Source organism: Drosophila mojavensis, unplaced genomic scaffold, assembly GCF_018153725.1.
Source record: "Drosophila mojavensis isolate 15081-1352.22 unplaced genomic scaffold, ASM1815372v1 contig_19, whole genome shotgun sequence".
Taxonomy (NCBI): Eukaryota; Metazoa; Arthropoda; class Insecta; order Diptera; family Drosophilidae; genus Drosophila; species Drosophila mojavensis.
The window spans coordinates 2828088-2854757 of record NW_025318726.1 but is presented as its reverse complement, the minus strand read 5'-3'; the positions used below and the strand labels follow the sequence as shown (position 1 = coordinate 2854757).

At 43.9% G+C, this 26670-nt stretch overlaps 4 protein-coding genes across 11 annotated transcripts in view; 2 read left to right on the top strand and 2 right to left on the bottom strand.

Moving 5' to 3' along the window:
• Window positions 1–12378, top strand: part of LOC6572260 (protein Daple) — a 33444-nt gene extending 21066 nt beyond the window's left edge. For 3 of the 7 annotated variants that reach the window (XM_032733884.2, XM_032733883.2, XM_032733885.2), the window contains 2 exons: window positions 161–1879; window positions 1968–3470. In XM_032733884.2, the coding sequence (XP_032589775.1) occupies window positions 161–1879; window positions 1968–3254 (3006 nt within the window). In that variant the 3' untranslated portion in view covers window positions 3255–3470. Of the gene's footprint in view, window positions 1–160; window positions 1880–1967; window positions 3471–4497; window positions 5238–6247; window positions 10549–10677; window positions 10756–10824; window positions 10966–11037 lie in introns of those variants that run through there. The other 4 variants (XM_044007698.1, XM_044007699.1, XM_044007697.1 and 1 more) reach the window with 4 other exon arrangements.
• On the top strand, window positions 3489–4431 carry LOC6572261. Its single transcript, XM_001998367.4, has one exon. It carries the CDS (start codon window positions 3493–3495, stop codon window positions 4102–4104), a length of 612 nt encoding a protein of 203 aa, XP_001998403.1. The 5' UTR covers window positions 3489–3492; the 3' UTR covers window positions 4105–4431.
• LOC6572265 (mucin-5B) lies at window positions 12298–21879 on the bottom strand. 2 transcript variants are annotated; one of them, XM_015166299.3, is made up of 6 exons: window positions 21342–21879; window positions 19587–19802; window positions 14452–14541; window positions 14230–14380; window positions 14001–14122; window positions 12298–13927 (listed from the first exon to the last, which is right to left on the bottom strand). In XM_015166299.3, the coding sequence occupies exons 2-6, from the start codon at window positions 19659–19661 to the stop codon at window positions 12491–12493; spliced, it is 1875 nt and encodes a 624-aa protein (XP_015021785.1). In that variant the 5' UTR covers window positions 19662–19802; window positions 21342–21879; the 3' UTR covers window positions 12298–12490. The 2 variants fall into 2 exon arrangements, with proteins under 2 accessions (XP_015021785.1, XP_001998407.1); XM_001998371.4 differs by having other exon boundaries at window positions 12298–13930; window positions 21342–21878.
• Window positions 21880–23724: 1845 nt separating this feature from the next.
• Window positions 23725–24836, bottom strand: LOC6572266. The gene is made up of 3 exons (XM_001998372.4): window positions 24315–24836; window positions 24107–24258; window positions 23725–24023 (listed from the first exon to the last, which is right to left on the bottom strand). The coding sequence occupies exons 1-3, from the start codon at window positions 24710–24712 to the stop codon at window positions 23854–23856; spliced, it is 720 nt and encodes a 239-aa protein (XP_001998408.1). The 5' UTR covers window positions 24713–24836; the 3' UTR covers window positions 23725–23853.
• Between the last annotated feature and the right edge of the window lie 1834 nt (window positions 24837–26670).

The following is a 26670-nucleotide window of genomic DNA, read 5'->3' as shown; positions in this document are numbered from 1 at the left end:
AGAAGTCAGTCAGTAGTTAGGAATTTTTTGATTTTGAGTGATCGAGATTTATATTTTGACCCCAGCAGAGGCAGACAGTTTTTTAATCCTTAAGAAAATCAATAACCACACATAAACATTTCTAGAACATAAATTCAAGTGCGGCTTCTTGCTCTTGCAGACGAAGGCGGAACCACGGACGAGGCACAGTCGGATCGTAGCCACCGTCCAGCCGTACAGCAACAGTGCCACTCCCACAGCTCCGGCGACGCCCAACAAGCAGCTGCACAGACTGCAGAACAGCAGCCTCAGCGAGAGCGGCGTCTTTGTCGAATGCGATCTCTCGACAGCGTCCTCAATAGCGGAACACCCTCACCTGCAGTACTATCAGGAGCGGCTCATCCAGCTGGAGAGCAAGCTGCTCGTCTATGAGAGCAGCGGCGAGACTCAGGCCAAACACTTGGCAGAGCGCTTGCAGCGCGAGCTGCAGCTAAACAAGCAGGTGAAGGAGCTGAGCGAGCGCGTGGAGCAGCTTCTCGAGCAGAACGCTCTGCTGGATGAGGCGAAGTGTGAGTTCGAGGAAGCCGAGAACGATACACGCTTCCATTTGCAGCGCAACGAGGAGGAGCTCGAAATACTGCGACAACGTAACGTGGAGCTAGAGTTCAGCAAAGACGCGTTGGCCGCCAAATACCGGGACTGCCGTGCCGAGTGCCTAATCCTGCGCGACGATCTGTGTGCAGCCGAGAGGCAGCTGGAGCATTTGCAGGCGGAGCGACAGCGGGTGAAGCAACAGTTGGAGAGTTTGAATCGTTCACTGCCTCTGCTGCTCTTCTACCGACTGCTGCAGCTGGCTAGGATTAGCGGTGGTGGTAGCACCAACATGGGCAATGAGCAGTCTCTGCCAGAGCGGGCGACCGCTGGTGCCAGCCCATCGGGCTGTGGGCCCTGCCCGTCCAGTAAAGTCAATCAGATGATCAAAAAGAACTGCAACAAGATGATGATGAATAGTAATAACAGCAACAATAACAACAATAACATATGCAACAGCACGAATGCCCCGATGGATGCTGCTGCCGCACGTGAGATTAGCTATCTTAAGGAAGAGGTCAAGACTTTGCGTTGTTCGCTCAACGCGCTAAATACGCAACACTACGAGGCCATGGAGACCGCCGACTCGCACTGGGTCGATCTGGAGCGCGAATATAAAGCGAGAGAGGAGGCTTACCGTACCAAAGAGATGTGCTTGAAGCAGAAGATCAACCAGCTGCAAGATTGCCTGCGCGATGACTCGCGCGCTGCTGCTGAGAAGATACAGCAGCTGGAGGAAGCGGAGCTTGGGCTGAAGGCGTGCCTGGTGCGCCTAACCAAGGAGCATCGTGACCTGATGGAGCAGAAGCTGGCGCTGGAAAAGGAGGTCGACAGTCATGCCGCAGATGCGGAGAAGCAACAGCCGCTGGCCAATGAGCTGGAAAGCGAGAGACGACGTTGTCAAACCCTGGCCGAGGATCTGAACTTTGCCAAGAAGCTGCACCAGAGCATGGAGGAGCAACTGAAAGCGGAAACGGATTGCCTGCGCCAGCAGATCTACGACCTAAAGAAGAACCTCATGCACCTCGAGGTGACCAATGGGGAGCTCAGGGAAGAGGTGAATACGCTTGAGTCCAAAATCGCCGAAATGGAGCAGCAGCTGAAGGCGTGCTCGGAGCACGCTTGCTGTCTGGAGGATGAGCTGCGTACCAAGGATGAGCTGATCCAGCGCATGGAAAAGAAGCTTGGGGTCTGCCCCGAGGGCTCTAGCCTAGCCCACGAGCTCTTCGACAGCCCAATGAAGCGAGGAGAGATCGACAATTTGGAGGCGGCCAGTCAAGGTCTTGGCTGTGCTCTAAGAGATTTGGAGGTGGGTGACGTTCTTCTTATTTTCAATTGATACAAAGATGAGCTGACTTTGAATTTTCTTTCTTTTCTTTTCTCCCATTCCCTCGTAGCGCCGAGAGCGCGAGCTACCCACGCACAAGGACTTTCAGACCATCGCTTGCACTGTGAAGCAGCTGGCGGACACTATTCTCCACGCCCAGAAGCCGGTGAGTGAATGTCAATGTCCGGACGATGAGCCCCTGCCTCCGCCGAAAATATGCAAAACCTTTGAAGTTACAATTGTTGATGTAGAAAACGCTGAAAATGAGTCAGAGTCTAAGCCAAAACCGTCCGGTAAAAAGCCGGGCCAGGTTTTAAGCCGTAGCAGTAAGATCAGTATAAGCAGTCGAGCCAGTCGAGGCAGTCGAGGCAGTAGACCCAGCAGGCCCAGTTTACCCGGTTTCCGCGATTCACGGCGCACAGAGGGGGGCGGTCTGTCAATTGGGGACTGCCTTAGTCTAGCCCGCGTTGACGAGCCGCCAAAGCAAGAACCAAGTGAGATGCCCATCAAAGTGTGCCAGTTGGACAAAGGCAAGAATCCGATGAATGTGTTTAGGGAGCGGAAGTATCTGCTTCACAAGCGAAAGCAGTGCAAGCGCTTCAATAGTCGCTACCAGTTTCACAGTCGCGTGCGACGCTGCGGCGCCACGTGTCGTCCAATTTACATGGATGTCGGCGAGACGAATTCCCTTTGCAGTTTCCATTCGGCTGCCTCTGCCCATACGGCACACTCGGATCGATCCCGGCACACGACACGCACGCAGTACGTGAAGGTGGTCGATAGCGAGTGGGATCGTGCCCAACTGAATACCTTGGTGCAGACGGAGCCCGTCGGGCGGCACAGTCGGTGGGTACAGGTGGCGCCCTCGATATGCGACGAGCAGTTGCAGACGGACAGCTGCAGCACCCAGGACTGCGGCATCCAGGCAGAGAACGTTGGGGTGGAGGCGCGCCTGTTGCTGCTGCCGAGCCGAACGCGCGCATTCCTGCTGCTGCTGCAGGAGTGCATCAAGTGTGAGAGCGACAGCGACAGGTTCAGGGCGCGGGTGCTGCAGCTGTGGGAAGGCAGCGAGGAGTTCCGCGAGCACATCGAGCTCTTGCAGAATCTCTGCACTGACCAGGCGCAGGCAGCCCATCTCTATGAGAGCTACGACGTGTTTGTCGCGGTGCTGGGCTGCGTGCGTGCCCTGAAATTCGCCCTGAAGCCCGGCAATTCGCGCTTGCTGCAGCAGCTGGAGGAGCGCATTAATGAGCGCTTGATCAATTTTCACAACCACAAAGTGGAATCGGAGTTCTATTGCACTATCTACTATCCGGTGGAACGGCACAATACCTTGAATTTTGGCGAGGAAATGTGATTAGCAAATTCATCGGACCTATCGCCAGCTTAGCTGGCGGTGCGAGTTTTTTCTTTCTGACCTTAATCGTTCAGTTGACTGTTTTTATTTGTACAAAAACTGGGATTAGACTTCAAAAATAATTCCCCATTATATAGTATCATTGTATTCTCTAAATTGTGTGTGCATGTTTGACTAAGGCAATAAAAAAGCAAAGCAAAAAAATTTAAAACAAAATCAAACAAAATTTTAACCTACCATGGATGACATCTTTCATGACTGTCGCAGTGAGAGTGACTGCGATCGCGAGTGTGCACATAAGGCGGGCATATTGAAGGCCTGCCAAGGCGACTTTCCGCAGGAGGAGCCTCAGCAACGCAAGGCGCCCATGGATATGCGGAGCATCATAAGACGCGCCGCACAAAATACGCAAATATTACTGCGCGGCCTGGGCGTTCACTGCGAGTGCACCGAGATCGAGGAGCCGCCGTCTACATGCAAGTTCTTTTATCCCGCAACGCTCGAGATAAGCGCGCGAGTGCACACGGAGCCTTCATGCGGCGTGCCCCCGCATTGCCAGTGCATACTGCGCGGCAGTCCGGTCACTCTCAGCCTCCCCATGGAGCTGGAACCACACAGCGGCCAGGTCAAGGTCAACATATTTAAGCCGGCACCCAATACATTGGCTCATCCCTGCGAATGCGCAGCTGTTAGCCCTGGTGGGGGCGGGGGCGGTTGCGTGGGAGCGGGAGCGGGCGCAGGCGCTGGTGACAGGCGGGCTTGTGGCCCACCTCAAAATTGTATGCGCCGGCAATCGTATCGTACCGGAACCGCCCGGAAGGCCGTGAGGAGAGTACGCTGGGATGCATAGGCAGCTCAGTATTTGCCGTGAAACGCCGTCAAGTAGCAGCTGCCTATGGTTGCCTACACCCAATTAGAGCGGGCGCTGGGGCATTCAGCTTGGGAAAGTGAAGGAGTAAACAACATGTGGAGTTGCTCACTAGAACTGAGGGAAGCGCCGTATTTGTCAACCATGAAAACGAGTAACGATGTCATATGATTGTCTGCAAACGAGTGATGTGAACATGCGTGCGTCTTTACTTTCGAATTTCTCATCTATGGATACTAAGTTTTGGATAGTGCTAATATTTGAACTGATTTTGATAGAATAAAAAGTGAAATAAAAGAAATGTCTATATTTGAAAGTCGAATATAGTAGGCAGCGGCATTGTTGCTGGGCCTGACAATTCAATTTGTAGGCCAGTTAATTTAAATTCTTTCAAGGAGCAACATCGTAGAACAAATTTTATGTAAATTCATATAATAGTTGGAATACATTTGGTGCTTTGGTCCATTTAGCCATGGACAAGGACAGAAATAGAACAATTACTGATAAGAAGACATCACCTGCCGTACGGCGATGTAAAAAACCAGAAACCTGCATTCACTTGCGCAGCCAGCGACAGAAGCAGGGAAATCCCTCCACCCAAGTGCTGTATCGGGGCCCCAATTTTCAGGCCCATCGCAGCGACGAGGATATTTTCTTCGATTGCCTGAGCATCAGCGACACCGACTTTCCTCGAGAGGGTCACAGCTGCAAGAATATTGATAGCTGCAGATCGAAACCGGCTAACAACGAACAGACTAAGCCCGTAAGCTGTAAGTCCACGTGCAGTGGCCAGGCATCCGGCACTAGCAAATATGATGATCCGGAGGCTGTGCGGGCTGCCCTCAGACGTGCCGAGAATGTGACACAAATGCTGCTCAAGAACTTTGAGAGGAATCAGGGCGATAGTAAACGTCAATGCAATGCCACCCTGGAGATAACAGCGCGTCTACTGACCGATCCGAGGCCAAACGCCTCAAAATGTCTGCAGGGCAGGCCAGTTACAGTGCAAATGCCGTTGAGGTTCGATCCATGCTCGGGCCAAATGGTCACATGTGGTCCATCCCAACCAGTTGACAAGTCGCAAATGTCGGTGTGTTCGAAGAATGCGTCTAAAGGTAGGGTTCCCTGTAAAATATCATGTTTCAGCTTTAAAGATGCTTCGGAAGCTGAAGATTGTGACATTTTATTTAAGGGCTCTTGTTGTATCCCCAAAGATTTCAGTTGCCCGGTATCCACATGTCACGCACACCAACCGGCCCCCGTGCCAGCACCCCTCCCAATACCTGCTCCGGCACCTGCTCCAGCACCTGCTCCAACACCCCCGCCAGTGCCAGAGTCAACATCAAGCTCCGATACGGAGCTTGTTCCCCTGCCCTTAGGAATGCCCATACCAAGCTCCGAACAAAAGCCCGCAACAGAGCCCGTAAAAGAGCCGATACCTGTGGTACCTGTAACAGCGCCTCGATCCGAACCAGGACCAGTTGAATCCAAGACTTTGACACCGCTACTCGAGAAGTCGCCAGTCCCCTCCAAAATAGAGGGGCAACTGAAAAAGTATTTTTTGGCGCTACCTCAGCATAAGGAGTTCTCGAACTGCTCCCCGTGCCGCTTCGATCCGAGCCCCATTATGGACGAGGACGGCAATGTGTTTTGCCCAGGAAATTGTGGATGCTGTCAGTGTCCCTGGAAGCAACGTACTATAGACGACAATCGTGAACGCGTCAATGTGAAGGTCTGCCGATGCGTGCAGCGTGGAACCATCTTCTCAAACTTTGACGAGCGCGACGCTTGCAGTCAGACATCCTACTTTGACTTTTGTCCTTGTCGGGAGAAGGCTGAGGCCAAGTTTCTCGAGTTGTACGACAAGGAAATGTGGAGTGATCCAAATTCAACGCGCGGTCGCGAGGTTCTGCTCTCTGAGATAAAGGAGCTTAAGATACCGCCGCAAGCCCACCAATCATAGACTTTCTCAACCTTATCGCAAGCCCTGCTTCGTCGCTCAATCAGTTCCTTGTTCCATGGCTTTCTAATTTCTAAATTTAATGTTCTTTCCCATCAGAATAAAATGTGCAAATCATGTCCAACGGCAATCTAACGACTCTTCTCTTTTATTTATTTTTTTCAGACTGCCCAGCTCTGATGTATATGCAGGACGAGCACCGCGACCCAGGAGTTTGCCACAATAACCAAGACATTCAAACCAACAAATCCTATTTGAGAAATAATCCCCACGGGGCTAACAACCAATGGCAATGCGCCTGTCAGTCAACCCACACGCAGCCGGAAATGGACTACCCAGCAGGGAGTAAGCCATCTCAGACGAACACATCCTATCTTTACGAACACTATAAGCAGTCACACTGTAGCAATTTTGTACAGGATCAGCCATCGCAGACGCATGACTTGAATTTAAATTTCAATGCCCTGGATCAAATTCAGTATCCCTCCCCACAATACATATGCAGGATTATAGACAATAATGATGAACGTGAACATCAGCAGGAGCAAAATCTGCAGCCCTCGTGTCTAGAGAATTTGCCGAAGACCACTCAGGATGCCAATGATTGGAGGGAAAGGGTCCTGCCCGAGTCCCGCCCACAATACCAGCAAACAAGCATATGTGGTATCTCCAAGACGCAACCCAGTATACCCTCCACAACAGCCATCGAGTCCGCGACCTGCAGTAATGCAGCTAAACTTGATGCGCTCAAGTATTGTGGCTCTGCTGCAAAATCTGTAAGCCACATGCCGTGCGTATGTCCACCGTCTCCCTGTGAGCAATTGCCTCCCGCTCCACCTCCAAAACTTGAATCCAAGTGCCCAATAACGAGTTACTACACCATCGAAACAGATGAGCTGATTGAGCCTCCGAATCCTCAAGAAAGCTGTCCTGACAACTACCGTCCGCCTCAGATCTGCGGTACTCAAAATGACATTGTACCCACCTATGCCAGCAATGTGTATGTCCTGCCAGACAATTTGAATGCCCCAGCGAATCGAGTCGAGGAGTGTCCACGCAAAATGGATCCCAATCTCACCAATTCACTCCGACGAATGAGTGGACAGCTGCCATGTATTGGTGAATCAGAATTCGCCGCTTCGAGTCGGTACTTCCCTTTGGACACAGTCTTCGAAACTGACGTGAGTTGCCGCAAAACGGACGAAACCATGAAAGATGAGGGAACTAGTCGACCATGCGCGTGCGATAAAAATGATAATGCTGGCACTTTAGAAAACATGCAGCCCAATATGGGTGACCCAGTCGAAGCTTCCTGTGAGCAGAAGGAGGAAGTCCTAGAATCAAGTTCAAGTGAACTGACCTGTCTGTGTAAAATGGATAAGGCAGGCATGCCACCAAGCGCTTCTCGTCCCCAGAAGATCATCGCTGGCTACTACAGTTGCGCATCAGGCGTCAGTCAACTGGTCGATAATCGAAGTAAGGGCATCTTTGCTCTTAAGGATGAAAATCAAAGCGGTCCTTGTCAGTCAACCTTTGGGGATGGAGGACCACAAAGATCTGAAGCTGCGAAAGCTCAAGGCTGTGAATGTGGTAGCCAGGAGCAGGAAAAACTAAGCCCAGTAGCAGTTTGTCAGAGCTCAGCGCCATCCGAAAATGTTCCAGAGTGTTCAGACTTTCAGGAGGAGATGGTTGGTGAACAACAGTATGAAGAGCCTGACGATCAGCAGCCATGTCCGCCAGCACCCTGCCCACCACCACCATGTCCACCTCCACCTCCTCCAAGTCCACCAGCATCATGTCCACCACCGCAGCCATGCCCACCACCACCATGTCCACCTCCATCAAGTGCACCAGCATCATGTGCACCACCGCCGCCATGCCCACCACCACCATGTCCACCTCCACCAAGTCCACCAGCATCATGTCCACCACCGCAGCCATGCCCACCACCACCGTGTCCACCACCATGTCCACCAAAACCATGTCCAGCATCAGCTTCTGCCAATCAACATATAACAAATGAAGACTACTTGGAAATGGAATCGATTTGTCCAATTAAGGCAAGCAAACCAAGCCATTTGATGGATACAAGTGTGAAGAGTGAACGGTATTTCAATGTGGACACCAGTCACATAACGACGTCAATTAATTGTAGCAAAGTTGTCCAAGGTAAAGGAAATAGCGCCAAGATGGAATACAATGCAGCGCCTTGTACTCAGAAGTCATCGATGGGTTACACGGACAAGACCTCGTCTCGTTCGCAGTCTTTCATGGCGAACGTCACGTGCTTGTGCACATCCATTGATAAGATGAAGCTATGTCCGACTGGTCGCGAAGGTCCACCATTTAAAAGAATTCAGGATAAGAAAGCTGAACCTAGCTGCAATGCATCTCAGAGCACAAAGGTTGTGTTTATGAACTGCGGAGACAAGTTCCGAGACTGTAATTCCTCGTCCGACACATCCGTATGCAAGAACCCATCCTGTGTTTGCGCAAATACACAGAGCGCGGATGGTAGAGCCCAACAAAAATCACAATCAAGATCTGTTTGCTCAAAGTCTTTGGGTCCTTCGATGTCGGCCGTAAACGCTGAGCAAGAGAAATGCTCAAAATGCTCTTCTTCCCCTAATGAACAATCGGCAAGCAAAGACTCCAAGTCTTGTATAACGACTTCGGATCATGTCATTGAGACGAAAAAATCTTGCGGACTTTTTGATTGTTGTTTACCTGGTCGAAAGTCAAAAACCAAAAAGTACGAAGAGCCACCCTGTGGTCAGTCATGGGAAGAGCCCTGTCAACAACCGGATGTCATCTATTGTGATTATTGTGCTCCTGAACCTCCTTGCAGTCAAGATCATGTTCAGCAACAAGATAGCGTCTATCAATCTGAATGCGCGATAGAGCATGGAATGCAGAAATACCAACAACAGCATCAGAAGCAGCACGACGACTATTGTGAGTGCGGTTCGGAACAACCCAATTGGACTGTTCCTTGCGATCAACACCAGAACCAAAGGCAGCAGGATATCTATTGCGAGTGCGCATCGGACAAACAAATGTCCAGTTTCCGAAGCTGTGAGTCTGAAAGATGCTTTCCCTCTGTACCAAGGGACCGCTTAGCAAATATAATAAATTTATTGAACGACACCAACGATTGTCGACTGGATCGCACGGCTGTTATACAGGAACTGTTTCGTGAGTTAACGGCAATGCTGCGGGAGGAGGAAGACGACGAGCAGGAGGATATGCCACTGAGCTATGAAGATTGCATGGCGGCCGTAACTTGTGGTCGAATGCCCCCAACTAAGGTGGCGATATCAAGGGATAAAGAGGAGCGTATACAGTGCTTGGAAAAAATGGAACAATATGTGGAAAAATGTTTTCCCAGTAAAAAGACGTGTTTCCCTGTGGAACCAATGGAAATAGTCGCATTCCAACCTGATCCAGCCTTTGATCCATGCCGCAAAGCATATTCGACGGGCTCCGAGTCCAAGACTTTTATGGGTAGCTGCACTACCGCCACAATCTATAAATCCTGCGATACGGCCGACTCAAAATCAAAAGGATACGAATCTTGTGTTTGCAAAACAAGTGAATCCAAATCGTCCTGCTACAAATCTTGCGATTGCAAATCTCATAGTTCCAAAAGAAGCGAATGTAAATCCTTTCAGTCCAAGCTAACGGACAAGACCCCATGTGATACTGACACGATAGGTAAATCGTTACCGATCGAAGAGGGTGGTAAGTCATCCGTATCACCTCCGAAAGCCTCAGCTTCAGGCTCTGGCTCTCGCTCAGCACAGCCGGAAGCGCGAACAGATGATGAAATTCATCTTGAAGAAGAGTGTTGCCAACTAACAGTCCGTGAGGAGCAGAGCAGCAATAAAAGCCCTCGGGGAGAATCAGCATACGAGCAGAGCAGCAATAAAAGCCCTCTAGGAGAATCAGCATACGAGCAGAGCAGCAATAAAAGCCCTCGGGGAGAATCAGCACAAGAGCAGAGTAGCAACAGAACGCCGCGAGGAGAATCAGAGCATTGCAGCAGTACTGGCCGTCGGGGAGAATCGGCACAAGAGGAAATGAGCAACATGACTCATCGAGGAGAATCGTCAAAGGATCGTTGCAGCGAGAGAAGCCCTCGAGGAGAATCTTCAAAAGAGCTCTGCCAATGTGAATCTGGAAATTCTGGTGCCTTGCAAAAAGCTTCCTGTCAATGCGAGTCTGAAGTGGATGATACATTAAGTCCGCTTACGGATAGAGAACGACTACTATGCGAATATATGATGCGGCGCATGTGTGAATTGTGTGAAGACGATCAGCAGCTGGATGAGGAGGCCACAGAGCAGATGGATAAGCCTGGAGGGCCTTGCATTTGCTGTCACTGTCGCGCGGTCGTCTGTGATAACCAATGCCTGACGGTCTCCAAGACACTGGATGCAGTTAAATATGATCCCGTGGCCGAAACGGTGAGTACACTTGCTGGGATTGCACAGGCTCGATCGAGTCCTCGATTTTCGATTACCCGATTAGGAAAACCTTCACTTAATGCTGATTTCTTGATGTATTCTTATAAGTTCACATTTTAATTCTTTCAGAAATTTTTCATTGATTCCATTATCTGCGACTTGCAAGCCATGAACCATGTTATGACCAAGAACAAGATAAATCCCAAGGTAAATAATACTGCATGCATTCATTTATACGCACATTTATTTCAATATTTATTTTGGTTACTGTCATAGGATCCCAAGCCCTCGGCCTGTATGGGCAATGCACCGGGTGACAGTTTCCCGGTGACCATTACGAGTGTTTCCAGCCTGGGCTGTCGTGCGCTCTATGTACGCTGGGAACTGGAAGACTGTGCCGGCATCGGTGGCTACGAGGTGAGTGCTTGTACATTAATCTACTAATCTCAGGCAGTTTGAATAATAATTTACTCCCGTTTGTTCGATCAGATATATGTGGATGGCCATTTGACCAATCGATTTTATAGCTATCGCCACGAAGCGGGCGTCGTGGCCAATGTGGACGTGACCAAGCCGCATAAAGTTATTTTACGAGCCCAAGCGGTGGGTCAGGAATTTCCCAGCGATGGACCTGGATGCCCCAACAACAAGATGGCGCCCGCCTATCCCGAAATGTCGGTGGGCGCCTCCCGACCCTGGACCCCGAGCATCTTCTTTTATGCGCCCTGAACCCTGAACAAAGTGCTAGTCAAAAGTTTCTATTCGAGTTTTGTCCAATCCTATTGTCTTTCCCATTAGTTTAAGTTTTATCGATTGATTTTTGATCTGATCACTCTGATGTATCCAAGTTTTCCATCGAGCTAGCAACTAGAAGAATCTGAAGTCCACTCATGATGCATTTACTTAAATGTGCCTTTCAAATCAAATGTTTTCACCGATGTTGCACGCGTTGCTGCGTTTCTGTACGCATTATTATGTACACAAATAGGATGTTTGAATCTGTTATATCAAGAAATTTAGAGATGGGCAATGCGAACAAATTGTAACAATTCGAAATTGTCTGTCTTGACAAAATATGAGAAAACGTTATTAAAATGATATTTTGAAACTGTTTTGCTAAGAGGCAATCTAAAGTCGTTACTGCACTGCATTAGAAAACAGTGTTGAGAAGTTATCAGTGAGTGTTAAACGGAGTTGCGAAGCAAAACAATTGCACCTTGTATATAAAATCACATAATCTGTCCTGAGCAGCTAGAGTTATAGTGAATCACGATATAGAATGATTTGATCACAATAAGTCACAATTTATTCAAATGAATTGAACTCATTTACTACATTTTATTGTTGAGGACTATCAGGTCATAGTTAGAGAGGAGTGTGAACGAATCACAGTTGAATCTTGTTGAATTTTAGAGAATCGTAATTGAAGAGATAATCATGTCACTCTACACCGATATCAGGCAATATTATCACAATTAATTACATACGTGTATATTTTATATAAGCATATTGATAAGACTCTCAAAGCAGCGCTACTCTCGCAAAATACTCATACACGAAATTATCTATTAGGCTTCTCGGTGCCCATCTCTATGGAATTTACGAAGTTACCTATATATAGTTAGTCTGCCGTTTTAGGCAAGCATAACTCTTGCATTGCTGTAGTGAGCGTTATTTAGGAAGCACACCACACATACTTACCACCTGGAACGTAGCAATTGTGAACCGAGGTTCATGCTTGAATATACGTAGTTTTACTCACTTATTTAATGCGCATTATTTTTACTGTGAGTGTATACAATAAAGTTAACATTTAAATGCATGAATCAATGCGAAGGCGGATTTTCTGGGGCGGCTATGAATACAATATATGTCAGCTAATACTAGGACGGTGCGTAGGCGCGGCTTGTGGTATGTGAAACTTAAGTGTAAGTGCAGTTAACTATCTACGCAAACAGGGCTCGCAGGTGCCGGGCACCACAAAGGATGGATGGCACTCGGGGCACTTTGGATTCTCGCCGAACCATCTGCCTTGAGTGGAACTGCTGCTGAATGAGCTACCGCTGCCGGCCCTTCGCTCCGGTATCTTCAGCTGAAATGAGTTGTAAAGATCCCCGGCCACACTGGAGCCGGGTGCATAGCCCGTCCGTCCGATGGTCTCCAGCGGAAAGGCATATTCCGGTATGAGCAGCTGTTTGCGCAGCTGCGTAATATCCGATGTCAAAGGGGAGCTAGAGCCGGAGCCGGTGCTGACCACATCCGCGCGTCGTTGTGCTTTCTCCGTGGACCCCAGGGGCAGCTCGTTGGGCTTGATGGAACGCGAGCTGGGCAGTCGCTTGGGTACAGCTCCACTGGCAGCCGCCACAGCATTGGTGTTGGCAATGTCATTGAACTTGGAGTTGAAGCTCTCCAGCTTGACCTTAACATTGTAGTCGGCTTTTGTCTCCGGGTACTCGCGTCCATCCACGCCTATGGGCGGATCCAGTTTTGGCGGCACCAGCCCATTGGCGGGCACCTTCCACTCATAGTAAATGGGCGGTCCCTGGGTCGTGGCTATGTCGTGTGGCACAAAGTCCACAAATGGCGGCAACAGGTCATTGAAGGGCAGCTCGCCCTTGCCTCCAGCTCTGGGCGCCACTGTCGAGGTGGGCGTGGTCTGGCGGAACGCTTGCGCCGGCGTGGGTGTTCGATGCTCTGTCTGAGCCACAGCTGGACGATAATTGGTTGTTGTGCTCGCCGTGGTGGCTGCCGTGCTCTGGGAGAAGGGCTGTCCGGCGTAGGTGGTGGGGCGACTGGGTGGCCTGGTAGTGGTGCTGGGTCTGGCTGCTGCCGCCGAGAAGCGGGTCTGCGTCGCGGCTGTGCTGAAGGGCATCGCTGACGATGTGCGCAAAGTCTCCGTAACCGGCTGCACCTCCTGGACGTCCTGATTGTAAATGGGATATACGAACGGAGGCTCATAGATCTTCGATGGGGGTTTGATGAACTTCACCAGCTTGGTGGAGTTCTTGGTCGTTGGCTGCTCAGCAGAGTTAAAGTCCGCCGAGGTATTGTAGCGCGTGCTGTGACTCGTGCCCAGGTCATCCGCTTCCATGTCCGCAGTTCGTTGATACAGCGCTTCCGTCCGCTTGTGTGACACAGGAGGCGGTGTGGTGGTGGGTCTGCGAGTGCTAGTGGTGGTGGTGGTGCTGCTGCTTACTCTGGGTCGTGGTTGAGGCGTGCTGCTGGTGAGCTCTATTTGGGGCTCAAAGGCGGGCGGGAGGATAGTGCGGCTGGGTGGGGGAATCCTCCAGCGCGTTTGACTATTTTGTGTCTGCTGTGAATCAAATTTATCGGGGCTCTTTACGGAATCATCGCGTATCTGATTTTGACTTGGCGTCAGCTGCTGCTTAGAAAGAGAAAGAGAGAGGGAGAACATGAGAGGTGAGTGATAATAGGGATTGCTCCATGCTTACCTTGTATTGGTTCCGAAAGGATTCGCCAGAATAGTCGGGAGCATAGGGACGATCTAGCAGATCGGGACGGGGCGTTCGCAAGCTATTCTCCTCATCATTGACAAACGGCTTATCGCGCTGACCTAGCGGCATGCCAAGGAGAACATTTTAAATGAAAACATTTATGGTAATTTCTACAACAGCTAACGTAATCTTAATGAAGTTCGAGACAAGAGTCACTGAGACTTACCTATCAAAAGATTCGCCGCATAGTTGCTCTCAGCCTTGGAGCAGTTGACCATGTACCAATGATCGCAGATGAGCATGCGCTGCTGAAAGAGCGTCGTATTGGGGCACGTATAGCTGAACTGACGGCCCAAGCCATCGCACATGTGATAGACCTAATCATAATCAAGCATAACAACAAACATCATAACAAATAGAAAATTGTGTACTACATTTGGCCACCCACCTGACAGCCAGTTTCCACATCCGCATAGTAACCTGCCGGTCGTCCTGCACAAGAGAAGGAAGTCTTTTGCGTGTTCAATGCAGCTTGGCACTGGAAAGTATTAAATTATGTTTTTTTTTTTTTTATTTTTAATTTAATAATTTATTTATAAAAGTTATATGTTTATTAGAATAACTGATAAAGTTCGAAGTTACAGGACCTTAAATTTGAATGTAATTTGAAAATATATTATTTTATTATTGTTATATTATTTTATTATGGATTTAAATATTATATTATAAGTTGCTTTACGAACTTAAGTAGTTTTCTGTATATGGTCTACATATTTGATTTATCTTACACTTAATTCGATTTTTTAAGAAGAAGAAGGAGTAACAATGGAAATATTCATAGTCCGTGCACGTATTACAGGCGTCTATAGCTCTTATGATCCTAAAAACCCAGTCAGCACATGGATGATGTGGAAAAGAGATGATCGTTATTAGTAGAGGAAGATCCAACGGATCTAACGGTGGGCCGTGCAGAGATAATACAGAGTTGCAATATATCTGTTGATGCATAGTTGCTATAGGAGAATAGCTTGTGGCGCTTTCCCAAGCCAAAAGCTATTAGTGAAGCTAAACAAATGATAGCGAGTACCCTGCTGTCTGATCAAGATCTATTCATAGTCGAACTGAGTACTCGTGCCAAGACCAAGACCATGTGCGATTGTAGCTAGCTGCCTGACTGGCTGGCTGACTGGTATGTGTATGGCACGGCTCTGGGCTATAGTCCACCAGTTGATGAATTGAAGTGATGTCATAACTTGGCACATGGTGCCACGGCTGCTTGGCTTGCAACAATCGATGGGCCCAATGCGGCGACCTGCTGCTGTGTGAAATGTCAACTTTGTGTGTTGTGATTTTCATACTTTTTTGTTGTTTTGTTTGCTGTTTGTGTTTTTGCTTTTTGTTTAATTATATAGAAAAAGTCTTCATGTGTCTCTCGCAAATTATAGCCCAATGACTTATCGAAATCTGCCACTGGGCCGCCTCAGCGACAGCTACGTGTGAATATGTGAATAAGCTTCCGTAGCCAAGTCTTCAAAGTCCGTGAAAAATTATTTTCCCAGCTGCCTCAAAACAATATAGTAAACCACGTGAGGCTACCGCCGCGCAGCCCTACAACGTCTTATATAATATTGCAAAAAAAAAAATCAGGAAAAAAATCTGAAAAATAATAATAAAATATGTATGTATGTACTGGACAACAGATTTTTTGTTCAGATAAATTTGTTGTACGTTCGCTTCTTGCTGAACCCTTCGAATTCCTGAGCTAACGTGTCACAGTTGATTCGACGGCTGTGACTAAAGTGAGGCTCCATTAACGAGATAAAAGATATTTGCTGACATTTTGAATTTCATATTATTATTATTTTTGCTCAAGTTAAATTAAATAAATCTATTATTTATTGCACAGCGTTGTCTAAAGATCTCCACATTTAGTGCTTTAAAGACTGTGAGCTAGATTTCTTGATGCCATCTATGTACATATATAGGGTGTACTATAATACTACAGAAAAACATATACATACATAAGCATATATACATACAGAGCGAGAGAGACAGATATATAGATCTTCAGAGAGAAGGAGGGGAGAGATGTAGAGTGAAAGGGGCCTAATAGCATGACGGATATTGCATTTATCTGGGCAAAGGCAAAAGCGTCGTGAGTATGTGTAATTATTTGTTATTTAGTCATTTCCAGTTTTTTTTTTTTTTTTTTTTTTTTAATTTAGCTAGTATCTAATAACGTCTTTCATTATTTATTTACTACTTATTTTCTTAATTATATTAAGATTATGCTAACATTTTAAGAGTCTTTGTCATAGAAAAGCAACCAGAAATACAATAGAAAAGCAAGAAAGAGAGAGAGAGAGAGAGAGAGAGAGAGAGAAATAAATATTTATAATTATAATATTATAACTTCATATATAAGTTATCTACAGGGTATCTTAAAGTCGCGCTCTCCTAACTAGAGCACATTTGATTCGCGCTTGAGCAAAAGTTCTCCACACTTTTACATAGGAGCTCATCTGATTAGGTTTCCCGCTGGCTTATAAGGCAAAGCGATTAGCATTCATTTGCGACACTGTGGGCTGACAAAATTGTTTTGCATTCGCCTTATAAGGGCGCCGAGACGGTGCTCAACTCGGAAACTGTGAAGATCTTAAAGATGTGGCTGGCTGGCAATTTGGAATACCGAATGGCTGACTAACCAAATACTTGACTCGGGGCTAATTTATGTAATTTGCAATCCGCAATTTGATCACATGCTGCGAGTAGTTGTATTCAATTTCATAGTTAAATGCATTTCATTTACTGTCGATGCTTGCGGGGCTTTGTTTAGATAGTGGCAATTGGCGGATGCTTTGGAGAGTTGCTTTTGAAGTCCACTGTTTCATAACCATAGGTTTAGCCTCAACTTCATCTTCGTTTCCATTTTCATGGCTCACCAAAATATAAAAAAAAAAGTCAGAAAACAAACTTTTTTGTTACGTATTTTGTTCCATTTATTGTTGTAGCGTTTTTCACCTCTTTTTCGCGCTGTGCTGCAAAAGTGTCAGTAAAAAGGTCACTTGGCCAGCGACTGCGTCAACGTCTTTGTTTTAATATGCTTGAAGACCTTTGCCGTTTGTTTGCGTTTTTGTTTTTGTTTCTGTGGCATGTGTGTGAATGAATACCCATATCAGAAGGCGTACTCACATAGACAGACCATAGAATAAATTAAAAATGAAACAAAGCGTAAAGAGCGCAGAATTACAACACTTTCCGCCGTTGCTTAAAAGCACTTGGGAAGTAACGCTACAAACAACAACAAAAACAACAACAACAAAAGAGTCAAGTCAAACTTAAAAAACCATAAGAAGAAGCTCAAGACGAAATACCTGTCAGAGCCCTAACCCAAAGGTTATTTTCAGTTGCTAAAGCGGTAAATTTTTCGCAAAAATCATAAACACCCAATTTCTATTTAAATTTGCTGAGGTAAATATCGCATATGAAAGATAATCAGACTAGAGTTGATTCATTGAAATAACTCAATTAATGCAATTATAATTATAAAACTTAGACGGTAAGAGTTTTGTAGACAAATAATAAGACAATAATTATTGTATTCGAAGAAATATATTTAGATATATTATTAGGTTCTGAATACTCTCTACTATAAATAGAAATTATGAAGACAGATAATAGACTCTGATTAATGCAGTTGTTGGCTCGCTTAACATAAAAGGTCTTTGCATTTCTATATAGATAGAACCGAATTTGAATAGTCGGTTATCTCAATCTTTTAATTTATAACTAGGAAGTACCTAGAATGCATTTGATCACGATATATGTTAAATGAAAGCTTGTATATAGTCATCGTCTAGATGACAATTTGCATGTTTAAATGGAGATGATTGCTAATTGAATAGTCAATGGATATTACGAGCCCTATTCTGAAGCACAGTGCGTAAAATTTAAATATAAAATTAATATAAAAACTCTAGTTTCAGAGCTGCGATTACATATATTTCTGAAGCAGATTGTTTAATATGTAATTACTTAATTTGAATACTCTTTTATGTAAACGAATCTTCCAAAATCTTTTAAATTTTGCAAATAGTCAACATTTTTTGATAATTCTGTCTAGTAAAACAAATTAATGAATAGATACCAATATGGCAATTACTTAATACAATTGTTACGACATACTATACAAATATTTGATGAGCCAGTTGAATAGCGAATGTGCTACAACCCGACTCTTAATTTATACACAGTAAATGAAAACCTCAGGAATGTTAATGATGATTTCTAGATATGTATATAAATTGACATGCATATGTATATAAATATATATTTAAAATATGTAATATTCATAGATCTATTCGATTTGTACGAAACCTTAGTGTATTGTGATATTTTATAAATTTTTATAAATATTGTATATATAAATATATTAATTGTGGATACAACATACTTTAATGATGTAATAATAATAAATTGATTCTGATTTTAGTTGACTGGGTAATTGGTATCTCAATTTTAAATAAAAAGTCGATTTGGCAAACAATTACTGTACTTAGCATACTATTTTAAGAGTCGCAAGATACATATTACTCATATGTATTCGTTGTGTACAAAAATCAAGTTAAGTATTTAAATAAATACAATCCCTTTTTATTAGAAAAGTTTTCTGTCTTCAAGATGTGAACGAAACTTAACAATTCTTGTTGAATTTTCCAAATTTATATACAATAGACTTTTATTTCTTGGGCTCAGACGAATCGACTGCATTCTTTTACGGTTCGAAAACCATTAGTTTTATTCAAAAATCAGTATATTCGAATATAAGATTTCTTGTGTGAAAGGTATATTATTTATCGATTTACCATGACGATTGCTTTGTGTACTCCCACAAGATATTCACTCCAAGAAATGTTAACACTCATTTGAGGTTGCTAATTTATTTTACAGTTACACGAAACTTTTATGTATTATTAGTTTTTTTATGCTCAATATTTGCAGACTTTAATAACGACGAAATGCTTTGCGCTTATGAAAACAAATGAACAGAGCAGAGGACGGTCGGATTGTAAAAAACGAATATACTTCTATTCATAAAAAGAGTATTGAGCATTGAGAATGACTAAAGAAACAATATCTCAAGAATGAAAATAAATGTCAGCGTAGGAATCTCTATATAAGAGTTCAGAAACATAGTTGCCATATTTGTATGATTGTTTTTAAAACGAAAGAGATTTATTAAAAGAGTATATTCAAGATACTTATAACAGCGAAATGCATATGTTTTGCATATCTCAAAGATGTATACAATATAATCAATCAAGTATCTTGATACTTGATACTTTTCATTAAAACTAAAAATAGAATAAAATACAAATGCGGCACAAATACAATTATAAACTACACAAATAAAACTATAATGAATTTTAAGATACTTTTTCAGTCTGTCTCTCTCTATCTTGAAGCTATGCAGACAAGTAAATTTTGAATAAATAATGCATTAAAACGAAAAGAAAGAATGACAAAAATTTGATGGCTCTAATATAGCCATGATGTGATATGAGCGGTTTGGCGAAAACTTACCTCACTGGCCATAAGTATGATGAAACAGCAGATTGCGAATGCTTCCCGATGAAAATCTTTCATATTTGCTGGCATTTTCGTCAACGTTTCGCCGTTGTTGTTGTCTTTGTTGTTGTTGATTTATGTCGTTTTTATGGTGTTTTGATTTTCTACTGTTGCCTCCAATTGCCTAATCAATGGGCCAGCTTAGTGGACGCTTTGCTGGTGGTGGGGGGGCTGGAAGTGTTCAAAAAAATATTGTAAATGCTAGTGCTCGAAAGTGCTCACTAATTGAGTTTTATATTGTTATTATAACTCCAATTGTGCCTCACTTTTATATTGTTAACTCCAATTGTGTCTCGCTGAAGATGCTCGAAAGAAACTTTCTTCATCAGCTTTGTGCGACTGATCAACAATGGGGCTAGGGGCTGGGGGCTAAGAGCTAGGGTAGGCAGCCAGGGTGAAAACAATTTTCGATTTTAAGTTCGTAATTAATTGTAATTTAAAAAACATTTGCAGTTTAGTTGTTGTATTTGCTGTTGTTGTTGTTGTTGCTGTCGTTGTTATTGTTGTTGCGAACAAGCGGCATAAATTGTTGCCATTTTATGGCTGGCAGAATTAGCAACGCATTGCCTCTGCCTCTGCCTCTGCTTCTGCCTCGACCTCCACCTACAATTCAATTTGCAACCTTGCAGATTCACTCTACACACACACACACAAACACACACACACACACCCATATATATAGATAAACTCTGAGTAAGTAGCTTGTCGTGCTGTATTAAATGCAGTTTCTTGTTGCTTTCCAAGCTTTCCAAATTTGTCAATTTGAACTTTGAACTATTTAACGTTGTTGATTTTTCGTTTTCAAGTTTTCGCTTTACTCAGTTGCTTTCCTTGAAGTCACATAAATCGGACCATTTTTAAAACAATCTCCAAGTCTATAAATCGTCTTCAACCAGTTGCATTTCGAGTTTTCTGTTCTTAATCTACATTCGATTACTGACTTTGCATGAGTGCTTCAATGAAATGTTGAAATACTCCATACACTGAGTATTTTATTGATCAAGTGTGGGCTTCAATTGAGAAACTTGAGCATCGAAAGATCTGAGTATCCCATAATCCTAGCTGCTTTTATTGTGATTACCATATATTCCTTATAATTTTTGTTAAGGTAATCCTTGGGAAGTCTTGACATTCATTTCTATTTCATAATTGAGTTCTCAAATTGAAAATCAATTGAAGTCTTTCCTGTTATTTGCGGCATTCCTCAGAGCCATTAACAAGATCATTTTATGCTCAACAACAAAACAAGTAAAAATTTGGCAGAGTTTGTTTTTCCCTCTGTTTTGGGAAGTTTTTGTGTTTTGGTTTTGCTATTGGTTTGACCTTTTTGACAATAAACGGCAACTAGCAACCAAATATTTGCAACTTTATCCTCAGCTCGTGATGCTGGTTTTGTTATTGTTTTTTTTTTTTTTTTTTTTTTTTATTATTGCAGTTTTGTGCCTTGCAGCACAACATGAAAAAAAATTTGAGAGAAACGAGCCGAACTCAGAGCCTATTTGACATTTTTGCCAGCAATTTCCACAGAAAGAGCAGCAACAGCAGCAGCGAAAACAACAACAACAACAATTATTCCAATTAGCTGGCATTACAGGTTGATTACGACTTTGGCATTATTCTTCTAATTGTTGGAACTGAGTGGAAGGAATCACTAGCAGTGCTTGCAATGGGCGGCAACTAATCAGAGGTCAGAGCTAGTTTACGGCTCACCTGAGTCTTAAACTGAGCAAACAAATTGCTGTGGTACACGTAGGTGTTGCTTTCGATGGGAGTCCATATGGTCTCAGTTGAGGTTCGCACTAAGCACACATCGCGGATCACACGAGTCGACCGATCTTTAGTCGATCTTTAGCAAAGATCAAATGTCAGCTGCCAGTCTGACTCTCAGTCTGACTGTCTGTCTGACTGACTGATCGAATGTGGAAACAAAGTCAAGAGCACACGCGCCAAAGTTTCAAATTTGAAATTTGAGATCGGAGATGCAATCACGTTCGATCGCTGATCGGTCCATCCACAAGACTAAACTGGCATAAATTATATATTTATTACGGCACGGCACTTAACACTTAATGCCTATCTCGGTTAATGCACAATTGCAAATTGCGAATTGCACCTCAAGAGACGCACGTCTTCGTCTGCGCCTTCTATCTCAGCTTTGTATCTCCGTGTCTTCGATGTCGTCGTCGTCGTTTGAAGTTGGCTTTGCCGCTGTATCGACCGCACCGCACAATGTCTCGTACAGAACTGATGGCTGCGAGTGCATTCGACTTGGCTTAAAATTCACATTAGGCCGCTGGCAAAGTCCGCCCGCTAGACGCCGCACAAAAGAAGCGCCAAGCGATCGTCATCAACGCCGACACAGTGCACAGTGGCGCAAACCTGTTCAAAATTGCTGAAATTGCAGCTGAAGGCTTTAGTGGAATTTACTTAATATTTTATAAATATTTCATTTGCTTTATTCTTGTTGCACTATAAAATAAAATAATTGTGATAATTAAAAAAAAAAAAAAAATATATATATATATATGTAGACAGGAATCTATGTAGACATCTATCAATCTATCAACTGTCATAAACGGTTAACAAATATTGTAACAAATAGTTTCAATTTTTTTTAGAAATATGTTAAATTATGTAAATTATTTTATTTGTTTGTTTAGTTTTGTGCCGCCATTTTGCTTTGGAAAACTAAATTTTTTAAATGAAATAAATAATTAAATTGAACTAAGTAATAAATGATTTTTAAAATTTAAATTAAATATAGCAAATTCATCTTCATTTTTATGGCGTTTTATTATTTGATTTACAGACGATTATATATAACCAACTGTTGTTCAGTTTTGTGTCGTCTTCTTTTGGAAAATTAAATTTTTAAATAAAATAAATATTTAATTTAACATAGATGTACTGTAATGTAATTAATTTTTTGTGTATGTTGTTTTTTTTTTTTTTTTTTTTTTTTGAATTCCGATTTTCTTTCTTTAATTACAAGTTTTTATAAATATTTTAATTCAGTAATTTAATATAAAATATAAATTAATTTATACAATTTATACAATATTATACAATTACTCATATAATCTAACAAATAAACAATTTTTTCAATTAGTTTACAAAATTGCTAAGGTAAACACGCAGCTGTGAGCCACTGTACGGCGAGCATCTTCGTTAACAAACGAAGCTGCTGTAAAGATCGGCTAAGTGTAGCCGATGTGGGCAGCGCAGCTTGAGCTCGAGATCGGGCTTGGGTGCGAGTCAGAGGCTGAGGTGGCGCCAGAGCCAGAGCCAGAGCTGGGGCTAGAGCTAGAGCTACATCTACAGCTACAGCTCTGGCAGAGGGCAGTCAACAAAGCGTTAACATTGCAGCTACAATTTGATTTTCATTTTCATTTTCATGCTGAATGCTTGGGACTGGGGTTATTAGCGTCGAGTATGCATGCTACCGTTTACCAATGTTTATTTGTCTAATTTATTGGATCAGCATACCGTTGTTGGCTAAATAGAGCGATCGAAACGGCAGCGGCAGCTAGACTGAAGATCTAAGTGAGATTAGGCGGCAGGGATTACGAAAGGCGGCAGCTATCTAGTACTCGTTGCAAGGCAGCTCGTCTCTTGAGCGTTGGCGTCGTTGCCGTCTTCAGATTTCAGTTTTCTGTTTTGAGTTTTCAGCTTTCAGTTTTCAGTGAGTTTTGTAAGATGAGATTTCCATTTTGAATTCATGCCGTTTATTTACTTGTTTCGCCGCCTTTCAAAGCCCTTTGTCGTGCTGAGGAAAAAAGTTGAGAACCGCAAAGAGGGGAGTGTGGTGATAGAGCGAGGCGGAGGGGGAATCAACTGGGGCTATTTGCTGCGCCGCTTAGATGTTTCACTTTGGTGTTGCCTCATTGCATTTCTAGGTTTATATATTCATATGGCGGCAGCAGAGTTTATTATTTGGCTTTTGCAGCGCTCGGGTTGTGATGCTGCAGCTGGGCAGGAAGCGGCATGAATGCGCCGCCAATGGGAGGGGGAGAACGATCAAAAAATACAAGGCAAGGCAAGCCCAAGCAAGCCAAAGCAGAGACGACACTCGTATAAATAGAAACCACTACAATTGAACCAAATAAATGCGTGTTGTCGAACAAACAAACTGTACAACGGTACGTATACATAACAAGGAATTTTGTGACGTCCTATCCTACAAATTGTATATATGTGTCTAAATGGAACTAGTTAAAACGAGTTAAACATTGGGCTGTTGCTTCACTTGCTGGGAGGAGCGCGTGGCCAACGAGTGTTGCTGGAAATCGGCCAAGATACGACTCTCTGGTATGTCAGTCTCCACACGGCTGCCTACGATGTCGATATCACTCTCATTCTTGTCGAAGAAGATGTCAATGATGATGCGAACGCCTGCGGAGGTGAATGCAATAGTGAAGTTAGTAGGAGGAAGCTCTTCGGAGCATTCTTCTTCTTATTTGAGTTCATTTACCCACCCTGTTCGGTGCGTCTAATTGTTGTCTTGCTCTGATATGATTTCTCCACGGATGCGCCGCTCTGGGCATCCGTCTGCGGCGACTGTCGCAGTGATGTCTGATCATTTGCTGTGGTCACGCGAAAGTTGCCCGGTTTCTTGCTGTGTATACGGCTGTGTGACAGGCAGGTGCTTAAGCTTGGTAGCTTTCGAATCGTGTGCATCCCTACCTGCTGCTGCCGCCGGCATGACCCATACCCGTACCTTCCATGCCGGGAATCTTAAGGCATGTGCCATCGCAGCACTCCTGCTCCGCTTGCTGTTGCTGTTGCTGTTGTTGTGCCAGTTCCAAGTCGTTGAGATCCATTGATGTTGCGCTCCTGTTGCCGCCGAAATAAATGGACTTGGCGTGCGCCAACTCCTGGTTCTTTTGCGTCGCGAAATTGTACAGGTTAATCATGTCGCGCACGCGTATGGGCGGCTCCTCTCGTGCGTCATCCGAGGCCTCAGTTTCTGGCTGCGCACTTTGTGGTTCAGGGGAGTCTTCGGGGGTGGTATTGTTGCAGCAGTTTACGTCCTCACAGCTCTGAGTGCAACTCTCGTCGGACTTTGTCTCTTTGCTATTCATATTAAATATAAAAGAAATTTCTACAAACTTTTTATGTAAAGTTTTTCCTTCAAATGTGAGAACTAAAACAGCTACAACAAATCTAGATTGTGAGTAAGTGCTATGCACAGACTTCCGATTAATACTACTCGTGTGCTCAACGATTGCTCAGTTTCGATTCAATTTTGTGTGCATTGAGTACTATATCAGTCGATCACTCCAATATCAACGATATGGCTATCTATCAATACCAAAGTGTGTAATGAGATCGTTAAGAGCTAGGCCAATGTCTTGCATTTCGACTCATCCACTTCCATCTTCCGCTGGCAAGGTAGGTCATTCGAATACCATTCAGAAGCCATTTAAATCTGTTTCATAAAACAAAAGAAATATCCCATTGTGCTGGGCAATTGTAATATCGACATTCGGCATCATCTTTTTTGGTTTTTCTTGTTGTTTTCATTTTTTTTCGTTTTTTTTGTTTTTTGTTTTTGGTGGCCCCATCTTCAGATCGTTAACAATTACAAACAATAAACAAATGTAAATGTAATTCATATTTGAATTGAATTTACAGCTTAACCTTCGCTGTGGCAGTCAAAATCCGAAAAACAAAAAACAAAAATCGAAAACCAAATCGAAATCGAAATCGAACACGCAGCGACTTTTTGTTGGTGATTAGAGAAATTCGAAACGTAATTTGAATGCCGTAGCAATGCGCGGATTTAGTGGAACTGGATGCCCACATGCTCTTAAGTACATATAAGCCACATTTGCTAGTCCCTGTCTTTGTGTGTGAGTGTGTGTGTGTGAGTACTCTTGTACGTGTTAATATCTTTTGAAATTGGGTGAGCAATGACTTGCAGCAGCATCAAAATTATGTTTATCAGCGGCAGCATCATCATCATCATCATCATCATCGTCATCATCAGCAGCATTAGCGCCACCTCCAATTGGCACACGCTACCAAAAAGCCGCTGTTAAGGTCAAGTAATTGCATGCGACATGAGATGATTTCGTTACGGGCAGCACCAGTTAAGATCTGCTGATATGTGTGTAATTTGCCAGATCCAAGCCCAAGGATATATTCAAGATATACACCATACTTGATGAGCATCTCAAGATGAACAACTTTCTTTCTTATAAATCGGTCTCAACTACATCCATTACTAATGTCCCTGAAACTAATCTGATATCTATTTATCTATAGAGAACATGTATTTAGAATACTTATAGACTTGTACATTTATTCTACAGTTCAGTTGCGATTCCTAATGTTATGTGGCTCATTAGCCAGTTCACAATATTAAATTAAAAGAACAATAATCTGAATGCCGAACTTTGTTTCTTGCATATCACGAGTTTGCTCTGCACTTGTTGCTGGCGCATCTTTTGGCAATTAGCGGCGATGTCAACGGGTTCAATGGAAACCAAGTGAAGGTGTGGGGCCTCCAGCTCTCTATGTATGTTGGCTGCAAAGCTTAATCGCTACAAATACTCATTGAAACAGAATGTTGCTCCCCAGTTTGCAGCTAGACCACATACCCGAACATGCCGGCGAGGTGTGTCATCGACATCTCTAAGTTCTCTCGGTGCTCCGACTGAGGCGGCAGCGGGCAGGGGTGCCAAAGGCGTGTGATTCTATTCAAGGTGGCCTTCAGCTCTACCTGAAAACAATAACAAAATACGTAAGCAACAAGTGTTTACGGCGCGTAGATACACTGCTTTTAGCTACGTGCTTTGAAGAGATTTCGAATGTATAATATGGAGATGAGTTTTTAGAATAGATTCGTAATGGAGAAATTTGTTTTCTTTGATGTTATATGACTCTATACGACAGATGTTTGGAGGTTAAGGGTCAAGCCTTAACATAACCTCAATTGAATTTGTACAAGCAGATATACATATTATATATCAGCAGATAGGCATTACTGCGTAGATCATATATATAAGATTATAAATGTTCACCTTCCATCCAAAAG